Below are 19,635 nucleotides of genomic sequence, written 5' to 3' on the forward strand. Positions count from 1 at the left end.
TCACAGTCCTGTGGTGGCTCTGTGGGCTGGGGGACTGCTTCAAGCACCACCCACCTCTGACACCCAGCTCCAAGCCTTACCCTGTTGGTGAGCCCCACACGCCTTCTCATGGAAGAACTGGGTTGCTGAGGGGCCCTTTCTTTGCATGTAATTTTATGAGTCTCTTCCAAAGGAAGCTGTTGGCTGGGAGCAGCAAGGTCTGAGTGTGTGAGCTGAGTGGTCACCTTGTGCAAAGCTCCTTTCCTTCTGGAGGGAGACTGAGGTACAGAGAGAAGAGGTGGCAGCCCTGTCCCCTTCTTCCTTGCTCTCCTCTCTTTCTCACTCTGCTCCTGCCTCCTGGGCTCCCTCCCCGGGTTTCCCTCAGGGCCACCTGGGGCTGGGGATAGAGGAGGCCTGTGGCAGGCACGATCACACCCACACTCACCCCAAGAGGGACCTTGTGCCCTTGTGGGTGCCCTGTCCCTGCCCCTAGCTTTCCGTGTGCTGGGGCTTCCCACACGTGCACCGGGAAGCCCTTCATTTGTCGGCCCTCCCGTCCCCTAAGACACGGTCTAACTCACTTTCTCTTGCATCGTGGTGGATAGTGGAGACCCTGTCCTTAGCCCAGCACCTCATGGGGCCTGCCTTCTCCTCCAGCCCAGCTCCCAAAGGGCTTCCAGCCTCTTCCTGGATGAGTCGAGCGCCTCTCTCATGTCTGGCTCAAGTCCCATGCCTTCCATAGAGACCCCCGATGCCTCCAGATGCTGGGGAACAGCTTGTGCCCAAGGTGGCCCTTCATGGCCGTCTTCCCATCTCCCTGTCCCTGTGCTGAGGCTTCAAGTGATGACACCTCGTCTCCATTTCCTTGTCGCCCCCAAGCCTGGCTGGAACCTGCCCACAGAGGGGACTGCGTGCGGAAGGCGGGTGCCCTGCTTCACCCTAGCAGACACCTCTCTGCCCCAGGACAGACAGCAGGAGGACAGCCCAGAGGCTTCTTGGGGGCGTTTGGCCCAGTGCAAGATCAGGGCTCCAGGGATCTCTCTCAACAGCTGGACTGTCCAGTAGACAGGATGACGTCCAAAAGACTCCCCTCAGCATGGGCGTGGGCACGTAGGCTGGTTGCAGGGGCCCCTCTAACCTCCGTGAGCTTTAAGGGTTCTAAGCATTGTTTGATCTTGTGTTTGGAACAGACCAGTGAAAACCAGTGTGGCCGTGTACAGTGGTGGCCAGGTGGGGTGAGAGCCTGGGCCACCTGAGAAGGACCCAGAGGCAAACCGAGGGGCCGTTTGAGTTTTGGGTTCTCACCTCTGCGTGCACTCAAGTCCCAGCCCTGGGCACCTGGGGTTGTGCTCTGGGCTCTGGAGTGGCATTTCTGGTGCTTCTACCCCCTTCTCAAAATAAGTTTGCAGTCCATGGGCCATGTGTATCTGGCTGTCCCAGCTCTCGGGTGGCAGACGGCCTGTCTTGCCCCCATCTGCCTATCTCCCTCCCGAGAGAAAGGGCCTGGGCACTTTCCCTCTACTGTTTTGTCTTCCCATAGGGAACCTGGTGATGAAATCCCAGGTGACCCCAGAGGTGGCATGTGGTGCACATGTTCCCCCTGTACTCTGAGGTTGCACATGTGTTATGAATCTCCCTTTGGGGGTCCACATATTAATATGGTGTTTCTGGGGGGATTGGGAGATGCAGCAATGACCACCGTCCCCAAGAGGCCCCAGCAGAGGCTCCAGCTCCAGCCCCAGTGGAGACACCGGCCCTGGCCCTGGCCCCAGTGGAGGTCCCAGCTCCAGTCCTGGCAGAGGCCCCAGGCCCAGCAAATAACCCAGCAGAGACCCCAGCTCCGGCCTTAGTGGAAGCCCCGGCCCCAGCAGAGGCCCCGGTGCAAGCTGAGGCGTCTGCCCAGTACCCAAGCGAGCACCTGATCCAGTCCACCTCGGAGGAGAATCAGATTCCTTCGCACTTGCCCGCCTGCCCATCGCTCCAGCACATTGCCAGCCTCCGGGGGAGCACCATCGTTGAGTTCTTCCACAGCAGCATTGCCGAGGTAGTGGCCGGGCGCTGGTCTCGCTGGCTGGCGCTGGTCTCACTGGCTGGCGCTCACATGGAGAAGGGCGGCACAGTCGGTCCTGGGGGCTGAGGCAGGGCTTGCCTTGGGTCAGCCTCAGGTTCTCAGACTTCTCTGTGCTGGCTTTTTCCCCCAGTTTCTGCTGTTCACAGCTTTGAGGACCTGGGTAGGGAGGTCTTGGGCTGCCCTCCCCTGGCCAGTTGTCCTCTCTGTCACCACCTCCCCCTGTGGCCACTCCTAGCCTCGGGCCCCAGGCAGACCCCACTGCACATCCATCTCCCACCCCTCAATTCCTCTCTGCCTCTGAGTTTATAAATACATTGACAAGATGCAGCGAAGGCCCTGCGTCTCCCTATTGGAGGCTGTGGTCCTGTCACCAGGGCAGTGGGGCTGACGGGGTGCACAGTCTAGAAGAAAAGATGCATGCCCTGCCCAGCCCTACTCTGCTACAGGCCCAAACCCAGTCATTCTGTGTCCAGGTTGAAAACGAGGAGCTGAGGCACCTTATGTGGTCCTCAGTGGTGTTCTACCAGACCCCGGGGCTAGAGGTGACTGCCTGTGTGCTGCTCTCCACCAAGGCTGTGTACTTCGTGCTACACGACGGTCTCCGCCGCTACTTCTCAGAGCCACTGCAGGGTAGGCACCGAGGCCTGCTGGTGCCCGGGAGCTCGGAGCACGTGCCTGAGGAGAGAGGCTGGGCCCCATGTCTAGAGCCAACTCTGTGGTCTCAGGCAGCAGCAACTCAGCTGCACTGGGCCGAGAATCCCTTGTCTGAGGAAGGGAGGATAATGGCGCTTTCTTCCTGGAGCTGTCTTGAGGGATCTAAGGTCAGACGTGAAGGGAACTGGCTGTGACGAGGGGGGTTGGGCAGCTTCTGCCCCTTAGGGCAGTGGGAGCCTTAGCTAATGGCCTGTTGTAGGGCTCCCAGTGACCACTGAGCCAGGTGAGGCTCAGATCATGGAATGCATTGCCCTTGAGGCCTTGTGTGCCTAGAGGCAGTGGTAGCTCCTTGCCAGGCCTCAGCAGGCCAGGCTGGCCAAAGGGACCCGTTCCTACTGGATGCAGCTGTGCACTTGGGACACTCACAGTCGCCTGGCACAGCCATCACCGTGCTCAGTCTCTTTCTCTCCATCACAGATTTCTGGCATCAGAAAAACACCGACTACAACAACAGTCCTTTCCACATCTCGCAATGTTTTGTTTTAAAACTCAGCGACCTGCAGGCAGTCAACGTTGGGCTTTTCGACCAGTATTTCCGGCTGACGGGTGAGTGACCACTGTGCTTTGACCTATTTTGGGTGAAGAGCAGTGTCACCAGTGGGCTTCCACCTTCCACGTTTGGGTGCGTTATCAAAAGCAGAGTTATCTCTGCTCGCGAGAAGGTTCACCGGGGCGAGAGGAAGCAGCTTCAGGAACTGCTGAGAGTGCAGAACTCACCCGGGGGCTCGGGGCGGGGGCGGGGGCCGAGGCAGCTAAGTGCTGGGCGGGCAGGCAGAGCTGGGCCCTGGGCTCACGGGCAGGATGTTTCTGACTCATACTTCCTGCAGAGAGAGAGCTAAGCTCTTTCCCTAATGCCTCTGTGTCCACTTCCAGAAAAATGTCACAGCCCTTCCGGCCTGAGAAATGGCCATCTCCCAAGGCCCCTGATGCTTTCCCAGGTGGGCCTGGTCCTGTGGTGTTCAGGTTCGGCTGACCTGCTGGAGACTAGAGATGGCTCCAGGGGCAGGGACAGGGCTAGGGGAGCGGCAACTTGCAACCATGACCAACTCCTTCTCCCACAGGCTCCTCCCCACTGCAGGTGGTGACCTGCTTGACGCGGGACAGCTACCTGACACACTGCTTCCTCCAGTACCTCATGGCTGTGCTCTCCTCACTGGAACGCACGCCCTCGCCTGAGCCTGTTGACAAGGACTTCTACTCCGAGTTTGGAAACAAGACCACAGGTACCCCGACCCAACTCAGGCCGCAGACAGGCCACCTGGGCTGACGTCATGGGCTCCTCACGAACCTCTTAGGGCTCCAGCAGGCCCCAGAGCACCTCTCTGTGTCCCAGAACCCTCTCTGCCTCTGTCTCTCTTACTTTATCTCTTTTCTTGCTTAGCCTGTGGGGGATTTCCGTGGGCTTTTCCATGGTAGAGTCTCCATCCCAGCCAAACTCTCAGCCATCTGGCAGATGCATCTCAAGTGTCAGCTCTGCCCTGGGCTGCTGGCCTCTGGGTATCTGCTCAGGCCCTGGGGCTTGGGGCGCTGTCTCCCAACCTCGGACAGACAGCTGCTCATGTTGCTGTTTCTGGGTGGCTCCCAGCTCCGCCAAAGGCCAGTTGCAGGCTCCAGCCCTGGTGGGCATCTCTCTCTGCAGGGAAGATGGAGAACTACGAGCTGATCCACTCGAGCCGCGTCAAGTTCACCTACCCAAGCGAAGAGGAGATCGGGGACCTGACATATATCTTGGCCCAGAAGATGGCTGACCCAGAGAAGGCACCGACCCTCAGCATCCTGCTGTATGTGCAGGTCTTCCAGGTGGGCACACCACCACCTGGGCGCTGCAGGGGCATGCTGCGCCCCAAAACTCTCCTGCTCACCAGCGCCGAGATCTTCCTCCTGGATGAGGACTTCGTCCACTACCCACTGCCTGAGTTCGCCAAAGAGCCACCACAGAGGGACCGGTACCGGCTGGACGACGGCCGCCGTGTCCGGGACCTGGACCGCGTGCTCATGGGCTACCAGACCTACCCACAGGCCCTTACCCTTGTCTTTGATGACGTGCAGGGCCAGGACCTCATGGGCAACGTCACCCTGGACCACTTTGGGGAGGTGCCAGGTGGCCCGGCCAGAGCCGGCCAGGGCCGTGAGGTCCAGTGGCAAGTGTTTGTCCCCAGCGCCGAGAGCCGCGAGAAGCTCATCTCACTGTTGGCCCGCCAGTGGGAGGCCCTGTGTGGCCGAGAGCTGCCTGTCGAGCTCACTGGCTAGCCCAGGCCGCAGCCAGCCCTCGCCCTCCGTGTCTGGCCTGGCATCCTTAGCAGGCATTCTTTGTTCTTTTTAAAGTGATTTCTCTTCCCTTTTGGTACCTTCGTCTGAATGTCCTCCCAGAGAACGTGAACATGCATGTTCAGCTGATTCTTTCCAATTCTGGGAGTGACAGCACCAGCCCCTCCAGGGCCTCTGTGTGCCATCAGCCTCTCGTGGGTGTATTGCCTGCCCTGGTGCGGCATCACCCAGCGCACCAGTGTTGTGTCTTGTGTTGTGGGACCGTTGTTAACATGTGGCACCGTGGGCCTGATTTACTCTGTTGCGCGTCCTTTCCTGAAATGTTGAGTCCAGTCTTGTGGCTGTAGCTGTCATTGTGGGCATTTGCTGCTAATCGTGAAGCTGGCAGCAAAATGTACATTGGAAGCTCCCTCCCTGTGTGGTTTTCCAAAGTGGAGGTGTCTCCTGGTCCAGACAAGTGGGAGAGCCCCATGGGGGCAGGAGTCCCCTAGGCCTTGGGGCTGAGGGGTGGGGGCAGGGGACCTAGAGCTGCCAGCACCAAGTGTGATTCCTGTTGCCTATTTTCTCTATTCCAATAAAGCAAAGTTTGACACAGTCTTGGTCTTCTATTTCAAGGGTCACTGGGGTCTCAGTAGAGCATTGGCCCAGCGCGTGGTTGGCCTGAGGGAGAGGGTGCCCTAGAGACGCAGGGAGGTGCGATGTTAGGGGAAAGGGAGGAGGGAGGAGGCAGGAGAACATGAAAGGCAAAAGGAGCGGCTCTCCCAGGGCCAGATGCTGCTCGGTGGCACTGGAGTCTGGGGTGGGGAGGTGCGAGGGGAACTTTGGATAGGGCCATGCTCGGCTATGGCTAAACCACAAGCATCAGTACCTGAGTGTGAAACTCCTCAAGGCACCCCGGCTCACTGCCCTTCTGCCTCCTGCTGGTCTGGACTGTCACACCTGGATCCAGCCCTACCTGAAGGTGCAGCCTGTGGTGAGGGTAGGCTCAGAGTCTGGGATTGTTTATTGTGTGGGCTCTGGGGTCTCACGAGATGGCCCCCAGGGGGAGGGCCTGTGGGAGAGTGGCCCCATTCCCATCTGTCTGGGTTCATGTCCTCAGAGACATGGGGGTTGCCTCAGGGAGCCCTGCCGAGGTAGGACCTGGGATTTCTTTGGGACCCAGCCCCCGTGCCCCACCCTTCCTCAACCCATTCATACCCCCAGCACAGGGCCCTTGAGCCCCCCTCGCCTCCCACTCTCGTCCTGGCCCAGTCAGGAGCCTCAGCCCAAGACCGCGAGGCCATTTGGCGAGATTTGCGGGGAGGTGAGTGGAGAGTGGCCAACCCCGCTCCCAGGCTTCTCAGTTTTCCGTTGGTGGCAGCAGAGCAGGGATCCTGGCCTGGAGGACCCATCGCCCTCAGGAAGTCTGGGGAGGCTGGGGGAGCCACCAAGGGGAGGGTCTCCCTACTTACCCCCAGCCAGATCTCAAAGACCAGCCCTATGGCCCCTCCAACTGGTGGGGGGTGGGGGCAGGTGACAAGACGTCCCCCAACCAGGCCTTTATCAAAGGCCTTTATGAATGTCCACCTACCTCTCTCCGTCTCAGTTATGTCATCTGTCAACAGGATAATGACGACCAGAGGCAGGGTCCACCACGCCCAGGCCTGGCACACAGAGGTCTCACCACCTGGGCTGCTGTTCCAGACCCCACAGCCCAACGTGTAACAGCTGACCCCAGCCTGGATCCGCGAGGACAGGACCTATTGAGGGGAGGCTCTGCAGGCAGCAGACCTGGGATTGGGTCTTAACACTAAATAGCTGAGCAACCTTAGATGACCTGCCTAGCCCATCTGAGCCTCAGTTTCCCCACCAGTAATAAAATAATGAAAGTAACTGCCTTCACTCGTTCATTCATTCATTCATTTGTTTGTTCATTCCACAAATCTGTATTGAGCATCTACTATATGAACTAGCACCGTCCCTGCTCTCCCATAGCTGACATTCTAGTGGGAGACAGAAAATGAACTAAATAAACCAGTATCAGCTGGTGGCCAGTGCTACAACGAGATGAAAGTTGGTGACCTTTAACCTGAGGCAACCCTGCGGTAAGTCTGAGAGGATCTGGGGTAACCGCAGCACCAAGGGAGCTTGCTTGGCATGGTTAAGGAGTAGAAAGGCCCACATGGCTGGAGCAGCGAGGAGGGGAGCAGGCGACGAGGTCAGAGAGGCTGGGGCCCGGTGCGGAGAGGGGTTTGGAGTGCAGTGGGCTGCTGAGTGGAGGACGGATCCAGGAGGGAGGGGTACTGGCTGCAGGGAGAGCACTGAGGAGGCCCCTCTGGTAAAGGAGGGAGGAGCAGGGACACGGTGGGGGTCAGGCGGTGGAGGTGGGCAGGCAGGTGAGAAGAGGAGCGGTCAGACGCGCCGTCCACTTAGCACAGAGCCTGGCGGGGAGTGGGAGTCCTGACGTACCCTCCGCAGTAGGAAAGGTGAGGCGGACAGACCTGATTCGGGGGCTGCCCTATCCCTAACCACCAGAGCTCTCCAGTGCCTCTGAATGGAACGTGCTGGGCTTGCAGACCCTTGGGTGGGGAGTTGTTTGTATTTGCATTTGAATTACCTCTGATAGACCCCAGGCTTGTGGCTAATGGGGGGCTTGGAGGCTGTGATGCCGGGACGAGGGTCCCGGGTCAGGAAGCCCCAAGCAGCGCTCAGGCCATCCATGCAGGGGTCAGTGGCCAGCACCTTCCCTTCCGCCTGCAGGCTGCTGATACGCAGGAGGAAATCCTGGCGGGTTCCTGTGGGGGTGAGCTGGCGGGGCCTCCGGACTGCTTTTAAAGCGACTGCCTGCCCCATCCCGCCTACCCGCCCTGTGCCTGCCTCCTAGAGCTCATTCCCCACGCCGGCTGTCCTGACTCTGTCCCGGACAGCGTGCGCACCAGCCGCCGTCGGCCATGGCAGGGCCCCGCGGCCTCCTCCTGCTCTGCCTCCTGGCCTTCTGCCTAGCAGGCTCCAGCTTTGTCAGGGGGCAGAAGGTGAGTGTGAGCCACTTGCAGAGGGGCATGGTATCCAGGCCCTGCCGGCCAGTGGTGGGAGCAGGGAGGGAGCGCACACAGATTGCATGGGCCTGCCTGGGGGCACACGGGGCAGCTGGTACTTGTCTGACCTCCTCGGAGCAGGACCAGAGGGCCAGGCTGTTGTGCCCACCTCCGCAGGCTGAGGTCTGTGTCTGGTTGCTTGGGGTAGCAGGGGTGTGTCGGCCTGCCCTCCTCTAACTGTGCCCAGCTGGCCGGCCGTGTAGTGTGGACAGCTGTCCCAGTGCTCCCCAGTCTGAGGGTGACAGGTACTGAGCTGGGCCCATCCTCCTGCCCTTCCTGCCCAGACTGAGGACGGGTCTGTATGTGGCCCTGACGTGAGGATCAGAGACGTGATCACCCGCAACCCTCGTGGGGATCACAAACTGAGACTCACATGGAACATATGTGTGGTACGGGTGTGTGTGCACGTGTGTGTACCTGTGTCCGGCCCCAAGAGTGCCCAGAGGCAAAATGATGTCTACTCACCTCCAGTCCCTCTGGGTCCAACAATAACACCGTCAAGCCTGAGAGCTGTGATTCTCAAGCACGCGCGCCTGGGCACACCGGCGTTATCCCCTCAAGTCCTCACAGCCCCTGAGGCATTGATCAGGGCTATGGGTCCTTTGTCCTCCACCTGAGGAAGCCAAGGCCCAAGGATGATGGAGACAGGTCAGGACAACTCTGAATTCCCCATCCAGCCACGCAGGATGAGCAGACAGTGTCCCGGTGTGTGGCTGTCAGGTCCATGTGTGCTGGTCGCCCCAAGGCTGCCTGCCTGTAGGTCCACCCAGGTCCACCTCTCACAACATTGTCCCTACTGGAGTTTCTAGAAGAGCCTCCCACCCTGAGTATGAAGACAGAGTCACCTGGCTGAGGCCTGCCTCTGGGTGAGGGACCCCCTGTGAGGCTATGTTCATCTGATTCTTGAGGCAGCTGCTGCTGCCCTTCTCACTAACGGGCAGACTGGGCTACAGAGAGAAAAAGGGCTCGCCTCGGATCCCTCTGCCAGAGGGAACCGTGACAGGGACCCAGGCCCTTGCCACCACTGGGCTCTCTCTCGTCTCCTTACGGTCCCTCAGAGAAGGGGCAGGGAGAGGGGCCTCACCAGCTTTGGGGCCAGGTCAGGATTGGGGACGGGCAGATCTGAGGCTGAAAAGGTGACAGTGATGCTGGAAGAGCCAAGGGTCCCAGACTGTGCCGAGCCCTGCCGGTGGGTTCCTGCCCCCTCTGTGCCTCAGTTTCCCCGTGTGTACAATGAAGGGAATTTCAAAGACCTTGCCACCTCTTCTTGTTCTGGGAACAGGTGTCAGTGAGGGGCCTCTGGATGGAAAGTTTTCCTTGACAGAGACCTATGGCTCTGACCACCTGTAAGCCTGCATTCTGGGGCTGGCTCAGCCAGCCTGGGCCAGGGAAGAGGGTCCCAGGGTTTCTTGTGGGCGGGGACGCAGCAATGCCAGCCGCCTCTCACACACCCTCAGTCACTCAGCCCTCCCGGCACCCCGTGTAGCATGAGACCCATTGTAAATACTAGGAAACTGAGGCTCCGAGGGGAGGGGATGAACTCTGGCTCACACAGCCAGCGAGGGGCAGGAGCAGGACTCAGGCACACCCCAGGCAGTAGGGTAGGGGAAGCTTCCTGGAGGAGAGGGTCTTAGCGTCTGTCCACTCAACAGCCTTTTACCAAGCACCTCCTCTGTGCTAGGTGTGTGCTGATGCTGGTAGAGCCTGTGGTCTCCAGCTGGGATTTGAAGGCAGAGGGGCATTGATGTAGGGCAGGGGCAGGGGAAGCAGTCTGGGGGGCCCTTCTTCTCTGAGGGAGTTTGGGCTCTGGGTCCCGGGCCCCAGCTTGTGGGAATTTTTTCCACCCTCTCACAACAGGCTTAACACTTCATGTCTCCTCAACTTCCCCAGAGCGTCTATGTGGGAAGCAAACATTGCAAAATCGGTTCTGGATTGGGGTAGGGAGCGGGGCAGCATCCGCCTGGCTCAGGCGAGGCTTGAGGTGCCCCCAGGAAGAAGGCAATCTAATTCAGCGCTCGGCCGGGGTCCAGCCTCACTCCGCCCAGCAGGACCAGCAGTGAGACTGTGGGCTGGGGCTGCTAATGCTCCTTCCAGGCAGCCAGGCAGAGGGAGCCTAAGTGCCCACCTCCGGCGTGGTCCCCAGAGAAAAGTGTGAGTTGGCACCTGGCTTATCCATCGACCACCATTTCACACACATTTACACACTCAATATCCTGCGCATGAATGTCCACCACAGGACCCCAGGCTCCAGCTTCCTCCTGTGCCCATAACTTACTCGCCACTTCATCAAACCCTGCTCTGCCCAAGAGCGAGGACAGCGCTCCCTCACTCCCCTGAGCCCTTATTTAGGGCTGACCAACATTTGGCTGAGAGCTAGTCCCCAGGCCAGTGGTGGCTGGGCTGACAGCTGTGCTCAGCTGGCCAGGTGGCCCTCAGGGGAGCCCGCTGCCTGCCAAGCCTTTGCCCTGAGCCAGCAGCTGCCCGGCCCTGGAGTTACCCAACTTCCTAGTTGCTGCCTGGCTCAGCAAAGACCAAGCCTCGGGGTGGGGAATGAGACCACAACCCCCAACCCCACAGCTTGGTCTGAGGCTGCTCGCAGCAACTTCCCTCTTTGCAGACCGCAGAGGCATGAGCGGAAAAGGCCAAATCACAGCGACGGAGAGGCCGCCGGTGTCACCAGAAGAAAGTGTCGGGGCCCAGTTTCTCCTTTTCTCGTGCTTTGAGAGGCCACACATCTGTAATGTGGTTGAGGAAGAGCTCGCTCCCTGTGGATCATAGCGTGTTCAGCATTTTTTAGATGAGAACATCTTAGCTTCTCCTGGCTGTGCCCCAAGTCCCAGAAACCTCTCCTCCATCAAAACGCACCTTCCTATGGCCCCTTCTCCTGCATACAACCACAAGTTTAGCTTCCGTCCTTCCAGGGTATAGTGCTATAGGTTATTGGGCCTTAGTTGCTGTAAAGGTAGCCCCAGTGATGGTGGACTTGCCGGACTATGGCAGGCCAGTGAACGGGACTACAGGGCTTGGGCGTCCTTGGCACCCTCAGGTGACGGCCTCTTCTCCTGCTCCCGCCTCTGTTACCCATGCAGCAGCCCAAGGGCCCGTTTAAAACACAAACTGAGTCATGGGGCTGCCCCTGACTCTCCCTCACCTCTCTGGCCTGGCCGCCAGCCCCTTTCCAGCCTCTCCTCAGTTGCTCTCTGCCTGTCACACATGGTCGTTTGCTCCTTCCCATTCCCTGGCTTTTGCCTCTCCTGGCCCCTCTGCCAGAAGCACTGGCCCTGGCCAACTCTCATGCATCCTTCCAGTTCCAACTCAATTGTCACCTCCCCTGGAAAGCCACCTGGGCCTCCAGCCTGGGTCCTCTCAGCTCCCTCGCCATATGCATTGCCCATCTGATGATATCACAGTGTTGGGGCCATGGGCCAGGCCTGGGATCAGGGTTCAGGGAATGTGACTGCTTGGCCCAAATGCATGCAGACCCCTTGCATAGGTGGGCTCTCGCAGGCCAGCCTCTAGGGTCTGGGGCTGGCTCCCGGGTCTCTGACCCTGGGGCAGCAGAGAGAGCCTTGGGCTTGCTGAAAGGGTCATTCAACAGCAGGGTGGGCATATGCTCAGAGCAGAGCAATGGCTGGAGGGCCAGCCCCATGGTGAGTGGCTGAAAGCACACGTCCTGCCTATGCCCGGGAATTGAAGATGGAGTCACCACGTTCTCCTCCCAAATAGTGTCAGCCACATCATTTAGAGTTTTTTTTTATTTTTTTTAATTTTTATTTATTTATTTATTTTCCCCCCAAAGCCCCAGTAGGTAGCTGTACTTCATAGCTGCACACCCTTCTAGCTGCTGTATGCGGGACACGGCCTCAGCATGGCTGGAGAAGCGGTGTGTCTGTGCGCGCCCGGGATCTGACCCCGGGACGCCAGCAGCGGAGCGCGCGCACTCAACCACTAAGCCACAGGGCCGCCCCCTAGAGTTTATTTTTAAATGAAAAGTGAGAATGAGCACTAGGTTGAGAGTCCAAGTTCTAGTCCCTGATTCACACCCAGTCACTGGGTAGCTTTGCACAAGGGCCACCTGCCGGGGGTTCAGTTTTCTCATCTAAATGGGCTGAGGTGGAACAAAATGGCTAGATTCTCTCTGTGTCAGAAGGTATAGACTCTCAGGCTTCTGGGCATGCCTTTGGGGCCCTGGGCAGAGGTGCGTGGCTATGGACAGACTAGGGACAGGCTATGACAGAGGTCACTGTGGCAATGACAACCTGTGACAAACAGGTTTCCCCCAGTCTCTCAGGGCCTTCCTTGTCCTCTCTATCCCCACTGAACAGGTGGAAAACCAAGGCCTAGAGAGGGGTGCTAGGCCTTGCCACGATCAGGACAGAGTCAGGACTGGGTTCAGGGTCCAGGGTCCAGGCCTCTCACTCCAAACCCTACCCGTGGCCCAGGTTCGGTCCAGACGCTGTGACGTGAAGACCAAGTTTGTCACACACATGCCCTGCACCATGTGCCCCATCGCCAAGAAGCAGACGTGTCCCCCAGGCTGGCTTCGGGAGTTCCCAGGGAAGATATCACAGGACTGCCGGTGTGGACCCCCGCCTCCATCCTTGCCTGCTTCCAGGAGCATCTTGTGGGGTGGCAGGGGACCAGGGAGAGTCTGGCAGGCCTTGGGAGTGAGGGCAGGGACTCACTTATCCATGTGTCTGTGGGCCTCTCCCGTGGGGCAGATGTCAGCAGGGAGGAAGGAGTAAGAGGGCTGGGGCAGGTGGTGTTTATTGAGCACAACTGTATGCGAGCCCTGTGCTCATCTCTGGGCAGGCAGAAAGAGGGGAGGGGGAATGACCCGAGTGTGGGGAGGTGGGGGTAGGGCCGCAGGGTGGAGCCCCTCCTATCGCGTGCCCACCCACCTGCCTACCCTTTGTCCCCAGCTACGAGGTACAGCTGGGGGACTCTCTGGTGTCCATGAGCGGCTGCAGACTGGAGTGCTGGAAGGATGTGGTGCAGAAGGCCTGCTGCCCTGGCTACTGGGGGTCCGAGTGCTATGGTATGGGGGAGAAGGGAGGTCCCAGCCTTGCTTGTTACACCCCAGCCCCAACCTTCCCATCTGCAGCATCTGCCTGCATGCCCCGTCGTTCATTTAATGAATACTGAGAGCCAACACAGCTTGGCCGTCTGGCTCTGGCTGCCCCGGAGGAGGGGTCGAGTCTGGGGCTGCCAGAGCTGCTGGGGTCAGGGGTGAATTGAGAGTTCTTGGGGCAGAGCTGAGTTCTGGGGGTCCACAGAGTGCCCTGGGGAGGCTAAGACTCCATGCAACGGCCATGGGACCTGCCTGGATGGCATAGACAGAAACGGGACCTGCGTGTGCCAGGTATGGGCTGGGCAGGGCTGGGGTGGCTGGCAGAGGAGGGGCCACACTGACTTGGTGAATCCCTCCCCCAGGAAAACTTCAGTGGCTCAGCCTGCCAGGAGTGCCAGGACCCCAACCGGTTCGGGCCTGACTGCCAGTCAGGTAAGCACTGGCTGGGCAGGAGGGCAGAGCCAGTGTCCACCTGGGGCCTGTGGGGACCCATACACCAGCCCCCACCAGCCTCCCTCCCAGCCCCTCAGCCTCACACTTCCCCTCTAGGGATACGAGCTTTGCATCATCATACCTCCAGCCTTTGCACATGCTGTTCTTGGAGGCCTCCTCCAGGAAGCCCTCCCTAAACCCCAGGCTGGTGCCTCCCCTCAGCTCTCACCACACCTGAGCTCTGTACTCTTGAGGTTTTACCTGCTGGAATTGAGTTCTAGAAATGCAGAGGGCAGGGACTCGATGTCCCTGTGTGTCCCTGGCTGAGGCTGGGGTCCCGTCTGTCCCTGTGTGTCCGTCTCAGTGTGCAGCTGTGTGCATGGTGTGTGCAGCCACGGGCCACTCGGGGATGGAAGCTGCCTGTGCTTTGCGGGATACACTGGACCCCACTGTGACCAAGGTAAACAGTGCTGCTGGGGCCGCGGGTACTCAGTGACCAGAGCAGGAGAGGCCAATGGGGTGAGGGATGGGGCCTGAGCATCAGCGGGACCTCTGCCCACAGCCTAATTTCTTTCTAAGTAGGAGAGGCACACAGCTGGTCGGGAGGAAGTGGTGTCATCCGAGACCTCCAAAGCCAAGAGGCCCAGAGGCCCAGAGAGGGCGGGGCCCAGGCCAGAGTCACACAGCAAATTAGACAGAGCATCTTTGCTCTTGTGTTCCTCTCCAACCTGAGGCTTCAAGACGCTGCAATACTCTCCCTTCTTCACTCAGAGCTTCCTGTCTGCCAGGCCCTGCGCTGTCCCCAGAACTCCCAGTGCTCGGCAGAGGCCCCCACCTGCCGCTGCCTGCCCGGGTACACACAGCAGGGCAGTGAATGCCAAGGTAAACCTGTGGCCTGGAGGCGGGGGCCCCAGCTCAGGATGAGCAGGCTCTGGGAGGACATCCTTTAAACCCGCAAGTGCAATCTGGCTGTTTACAGGGAGGGAGAACTGTCCCTGAGGGAGGGGAAGAGGGCCTGTCCCCAAGGTCGAGATCAACCTGTTCACCCCATCTTTGGGCCGTCCCAGTGGAAGCTATGGGGAGACGCAGTTCCTGGGTGCCCACCTCACTTGGGCTCTCTCTCTGCCCTGGCAGCCCCTGACCCCTGCCAGCCATCGCCCTGTTCCCCATTGGCCCAGTGCTCAGTGAGCCCCAGGGGGCAGGCAGAGTGTCGCTGCCCTGAGAACTACCATGGCGATGGGACAATGTGTCTGCCTCAGGACCCATGCACCACCAACCACGGCGGCTGCCCCAGCAACACCACCTTGTGTCTGTACCAGAGGCCAGGCAAGGTGAGCCAGGGCCCTGGGCTGGGCCTGCCCCATGTTTCCCCCACCCACACCGGCTGTGGGACCCCAGGCAAATCACGGGCCTCCTGGGAGCTTCAGATGCCCCGTTGGTGAAAGAGGAAGAGGATGACAGCCCTCTTCTCAGAGGGTGGCTGTGGGGGCCAAGCAGAGCTCTGCGGGTGCGGCAGATGCCAGCAGTTCTCACAGTCGTGATGTCACTGTCCTGTCCCTGCCCGGGGGCCCAGGCCTCCTGCTCCTGTAAGCCAGGCATGGTCAGCATCAATCACAATGCCTCTGCGGGCTGCTTTGCCTACTGCTTCCCCAACGCCTGTGACCGGTCAGCTACCTGCCAGGTGACCCCTGATGGGAAGACCAGGTGGGCACTAGGGGCAGAGCAGAGAGGATGGGCTGGGGAGGGGCAAGTGTGCACACGTGTACCCTCAGCTCAAGGGTCCTGTGGGGACGGGGGGTGAGGGCCAAGAGGTGGGGACTGGCTACACCCCCTGCCCTTACCAGTTCCACCCACACCCCCTAGCTGTGTGTGCAAGGAGGGTGAGGTTGGGGACGGGCGTGCCTGCTACGGACACCTGCTCCACGAGGTGCAGAAGGCCGGCCAGACGAGCATGATGTTCCTGCGGCTGAGAGTCGCCCTCACTATGCTGGGTGTGTGGCCCCCACCTGCCTGTGACCCGCTCCTTGCACCCAGTACTGCTGGCGGGGAGGGAGGGGCAGACTCTGCAGAGCTGCTTGTTTCTCTGCCCAAGAGCTGTGGGAGCAGAGAGTGGGCTGTGGTGGGGTGCTTGATGGAGGCGGGAGCTAGCCCCCCCAGATCCTGATGCCCCCCCATCTACCCTAGACCTAGACCCAATACCCCCACCCCGACTCTCCAAAACCTAGGACTGATGCCTGAGAGTCTCCCCAGATCCATTCTGATGCCCCCTCTTCCGGCCCCCCAGACCAGGGCTGCCGGGAGATCCTCACCACTTCAGGCCCATTCACCGTGCTGGTGCCATCTATCTCCTCCATCTTGTCCAGGAACATAAACGTGAGCCTTTCCCCATCAAGGAGCTGGCTGCTGGCCTCTGCCTCCTCCCTCGACCCTGCTGCAGGCTTCAGGGCCCTGAGAGAGCCCCTCGTCCACACTCTGGGGAACTGAGGCCTGGGAGGCATCTTGTCCCCTCCATTGCTCAGGCAGGGGTGGCATGAAGAGGGCCAGTCGCCTTGCACCCACTCAGCACCCTGATCCTCTTGTGCCCACAGGCATCCCTTGCCCAGCAGCTCTGTAAACAGCACATCATCGCTGGGCAGCACATCCTGGAGGAGTTAGGGACCCAGTATACACACAGGTGGTGGACACTGGCCGGGCAAGAGATCACTGTCACCTTCAACCGCTTCGTGGTATGTGGGGGACCTCAGCCTGGGAACCAGAGGAGTCTCAAGTTGGGGACACAGCCCAGGCAAAGGTGTGGAGGTGGGACGGAGCCTCAGGGCAGGGGGCTGGCATATGGAGTCTGAGCCAGAGGCCTGGTATCTTAGAGGAAATACACCTACAAGTACAAAGACCAGCCCCAGCAGACATTCACCATCCACAAGGCCAACTACCCGGCAGCCAATGGCGTCTTCCACGTGGTCACTGCTCTGCGGTGGCAGCCCCCAACAGAGCTCCCTGAGGACCCCAAGGTGAGCCAGTGCCCTCCCCTCACCTCACCCTGTGCCACTGGGTGACCTCTGACTCACACAGAGTTCCGAGAGGGAGCAGGGGCAGTTCTGGGCAGAGCTGGAGCACAGCTCCTTCCCCTCTGGGGCTGAGCAGCCTCACCGTCTTCTCTGGGGCCCTCATGCTCATCCCTTCCTACAGAGAACCATTAGCCAGATCCTTGCCTCCACTGAGGCGTTCAGCCGGTTTGAAACCATCCTGGAGGTGAGTTTGGGGGAAAGGTCCTAGCCCATCTGATCTTTTGGGCCAGGACCCCTCATTACCCAGAATCTGCCCCGCAGTGATCTGAGGTTCTGGAGTAGCATGGGCCTATGCCCATGCCCCATCCTAGAACCTGCCCATCACCACCCTGGGGTTCTGTGGTAGCATGGACCCCCTGATGATGTCTCCCACTTACTCCCAGTGGGAGTTCCCTGTGGGCCAATGGTGGCAGGGCCCAGGCAGGACTCAGAGGTGGGGGTTGGCCACGGAGCCTCCCTGAGTCTCCCTCCCACCGCCATAGAACTGCGGACTACCATCCATCCTGGACGGGCCTGGGCCCTTCACAGTCTTTGCCCCAAGCAACGAGGCTGTGGACAGTTTGCGTGATGGCCGCCTGATCTACCTCTTCACGGCAGTAAGCTCAGTGGGGAGAAGGTGTTGGGGATATGGGGGCACCAGGGCTTCCACCCTCCCCTACCCTGCTGGGCCTCCAGCAGCCAAGCCCTCTCTCCCTTGTCAGGGTCTCTCGAAACTGCAGGAGCTAGTGAGATACCACATCTACAGCCACGGCCAGGTGAGAGCTCCTCCTCCGGGAGGGCAGCCAGCTCGCACCCACTTATGGGCTGGTGGGGGGTTTGTCTTTGGGTTCCCATCATCCCAGTGGCCCTCCTCCTCTCCCCTCCCATCTGGACTATGATAGCACAGAGGAGAGCCCAGGGACCAAGGCAGTAGCTGTGAGTCCCCTGGGCAGGACTGGGCATGGCTCCAAGGTATAGCCAGTGCCCAGCCTAAGGCCACCTTCTCCTCCACCCCAGCTGACTGTTGAGAAGCTCATCTCCAAGGGTCGGGTCCTCACCACGGCAAACCAGGTCCTGGCTGTGAATATCTCCGAGGAGGTAGGTTCTGTGAACATCTGGAATGAATGGACTGATGGAGGGGTTGGTGATGATCGGCCAATTGTTTGGCCTCTTTCAGACTTGCCTTCATGCTCTGACCCCGGTGGCGGGCAGGCCCCGTGAGGGTCATATTGGAGGCAGGCACAGATCAAATCCCTCTCCTGGGGCCCAATGGGCTGGGAGGGCTCCAAAGAGGAAGAAGGTGAGCACATGGGCGGGGGTACTCCATGTGGCGGAAACCACATGGGTCAGGGCACAGGGGCTGGAGCAGTTTTGCCAGAGCAGGAGGCATTGCCAAGGAGAGGGGCGAAGAGAGGGCCCAGTAGGCTGGGCCTTCAACGTTGCAAAGCTGGAGGCAGCACTGGGGCTGGGCTGAGGCCTGCTGGGCTGGGTGGGTTGCACACCGGGCTCTGCCACAGGGGCGCATCCTGCTGGGACCTGAGGGGGTCCCGCTACGGAGAGTCGATGTGCTGGCCGCCAATGGCGTGATCCACTTGCTGGAGGGCATCCTGCTGCCCCCGACCATCCTGCCCATCCTGCCCAAGCACTGCAGCGAGGAGCAGCACAAGATCGTGGCGGTGAGCACACGGTGCACAGTGAGCCTTCCACGAGACCCCAGCGCTGCTTGTATAGGGGTCTTCTCCCGAGGGAAGTTCTCCACAAGTGAGTGGGTGGGCTGATGGTGGCTCTGGGGCCCTGGCGCAGACCCACAGATCCACCTGGACTTCCCCAACCCAGCCCTCAGCAGACCTACCAATTGTCCCTTTGAGATCACTCTTGCGTCTTCCGGCCCTCTGTCCCCAGTCTCCCTGGGAGGCCTGTGATTCCCTCACACTCTCAGACTGAGCCCCCTACACTGGGCCTTTGCCCGAACGCCATCCCCTGGCCCTCCTGTGGTTGACTCTTTCTCTTACCTCGGGTCTCGGCTCAATCCCACTTTCTTAGGGTTTGATGAATAAATAAACCATGACTAACCCCTCTGAGCCCCTCCTCCTGTCCTGCCCAGGGCTCCTGTGTGGACTGCCAAGTCCTGAACACCAGCACCTGCCCCCCCAACAGCGTGACGCTGGTGAGCATCCCTTGGCCGAGCCCTCAGGGCAGACTCCTGACTGTCCAGTGAGATTTCTGGGTCAGGGTGAGGAGAAGGGGCTGGGAGGCCAGGCTGGACCTGGAGGCTCAGCACTCCTCGACCCACTGAGGGTGGGAGTGCTGGACCCAGGGGGCTAACGTCCCTTGACCAGGGCTGCCTGGCAAGAAGGGCCAACCCAGGCCCCACGCCTGCTGACCAGCCTTGCACGGCCCACCTAGGACATTTTCCCTAAGGAGTGTGTCTACACCTATGACTCTAGTGGGCTCAACGTCCTGAGGAAGGGCTGTGCCCGCTACTGCAACCAGACCATCCTGGTGAGCCTGGGTGTGGGTGCTCACTCCCTAGTGACCTGGGGCATTTGCTTCTCCTCTGGGGTGCCCAGGCTGGGGCTGAGTGAGCTGCCCTCCTCAGAGAGCTGTGCTGCATCCTAGTGGTGGACAAGGTGTCATAGAGGGGCCTCACCCACCCCCTTGCTCTAGAGATGGGACCAGGGAGCAGAGGCAGCCTGGGCAGTGGGGATGGCATGGCTCCCTACTGGAGCCTCAGCACATTCTCTCTTATAGAAACCTGGCTGCTGCAAAGGGTTTTTTGGGCCTGACTGTGCACAGTGTCCCGGGGGCTTCTCCAATCCCTGCTATGGCAAAGGCAACGTGAGTCTTCTCCTGCCATGGGGTGAGGTGTTGGGGAGACAGGGGCTGCTTCGCGAGTTGCCAGTGATTGGCTGTGTGTCTGAGCCCAGCCTGCCTATCTCTGGCCTCGAGTTCCTCACATCTAAGCAGTGGAAGCTGGACCAA

At 60.0% G+C, this 19,635-nt stretch overlaps 2 protein-coding genes across 10 annotated transcripts in view; both read left to right on the forward strand.

The window, feature by feature from the left end:
• NISCH (nischarin) overlaps window positions 1-5,534 on the forward strand; it is a 32,980-nt gene extending 27,446 nt beyond the window's left edge. The window contains exons 17-21 of one of the 2 annotated variants that reach the window (XM_058560466.1): window positions 1,663-2,023; window positions 2,524-2,680; window positions 3,182-3,310; window positions 3,826-3,987; window positions 4,404-5,534. In XM_058560466.1, the coding sequence (XP_058416449.1) occupies window positions 1,663-2,023; window positions 2,524-2,680; window positions 3,182-3,310; window positions 3,826-3,987; window positions 4,404-5,014 (1,420 nt within the window). In that variant the 3' untranslated portion in view covers window positions 5,015-5,534. The remainder of the gene's footprint in view (window positions 1-1,662; window positions 2,024-2,523; window positions 2,681-3,181; window positions 3,311-3,825; window positions 3,988-4,403) is intronic. The other variant, XM_058560475.1, reaches the window with a different exon arrangement.
• A 2,326-nt stretch (window positions 5,535-7,860) lies between these two features.
• The window catches only part of STAB1 (stabilin 1), a 28,069-nt gene continuing 16,294 nt past the window's right edge, over window positions 7,861-19,635 (forward strand). For 4 of the 8 annotated variants that reach the window (XM_058560498.1, XM_058560535.1, XM_058560518.1 and 1 more), the window contains exons 1-21: window positions 7,862-8,043; window positions 12,549-12,685; window positions 13,029-13,144; window positions 13,383-13,468; window positions 13,540-13,609; window positions 13,974-14,069; window positions 14,381-14,491; window positions 14,744-14,940; window positions 15,183-15,313; window positions 15,473-15,600; window positions 15,894-15,982; window positions 16,198-16,335; window positions 16,474-16,617; window positions 16,796-16,858; window positions 17,157-17,270; window positions 17,376-17,429; window positions 17,671-17,751; window positions 18,171-18,329; window positions 18,758-18,820; window positions 19,060-19,155; window positions 19,405-19,491. In XM_058560498.1, coding sequence (XP_058416481.1) covers window positions 7,963-8,043; window positions 12,549-12,685; window positions 13,029-13,144; window positions 13,383-13,468; window positions 13,540-13,609; window positions 13,974-14,069; window positions 14,381-14,491; window positions 14,744-14,940; window positions 15,183-15,313; window positions 15,473-15,600; window positions 15,894-15,982; window positions 16,198-16,335; window positions 16,474-16,617; window positions 16,796-16,858; window positions 17,157-17,270; window positions 17,376-17,429; window positions 17,671-17,751; window positions 18,171-18,329; window positions 18,758-18,820; window positions 19,060-19,155; window positions 19,405-19,491 — 2,241 coding nt within the window. In that variant the 5' untranslated portion in view covers window positions 7,862-7,962. Of the gene's footprint in view, window positions 8,044-12,548; window positions 12,686-13,028; window positions 13,145-13,382; window positions 13,469-13,539; window positions 13,610-13,973; window positions 14,070-14,380; window positions 14,492-14,743; window positions 14,941-15,182; window positions 15,314-15,472; window positions 15,601-15,893; window positions 15,983-16,197; window positions 16,336-16,473; window positions 16,618-16,795; window positions 16,859-17,156; window positions 17,271-17,375; window positions 17,430-17,670; window positions 17,752-18,170; window positions 18,330-18,757; window positions 18,821-19,059; window positions 19,156-19,404; window positions 19,492-19,635 lie in introns of those variants that run through there. The other 4 variants (XM_058560544.1, XM_058560524.1, XM_058560554.1 and 1 more) reach the window with 4 other exon arrangements.

Source organism: Diceros bicornis, chromosome 2, assembly GCF_020826845.1.
Source record: "Diceros bicornis minor isolate mBicDic1 chromosome 2, mDicBic1.mat.cur, whole genome shotgun sequence".
NCBI lineage: Eukaryota > Metazoa > Chordata > Mammalia > Perissodactyla > Rhinocerotidae > Diceros > Diceros bicornis.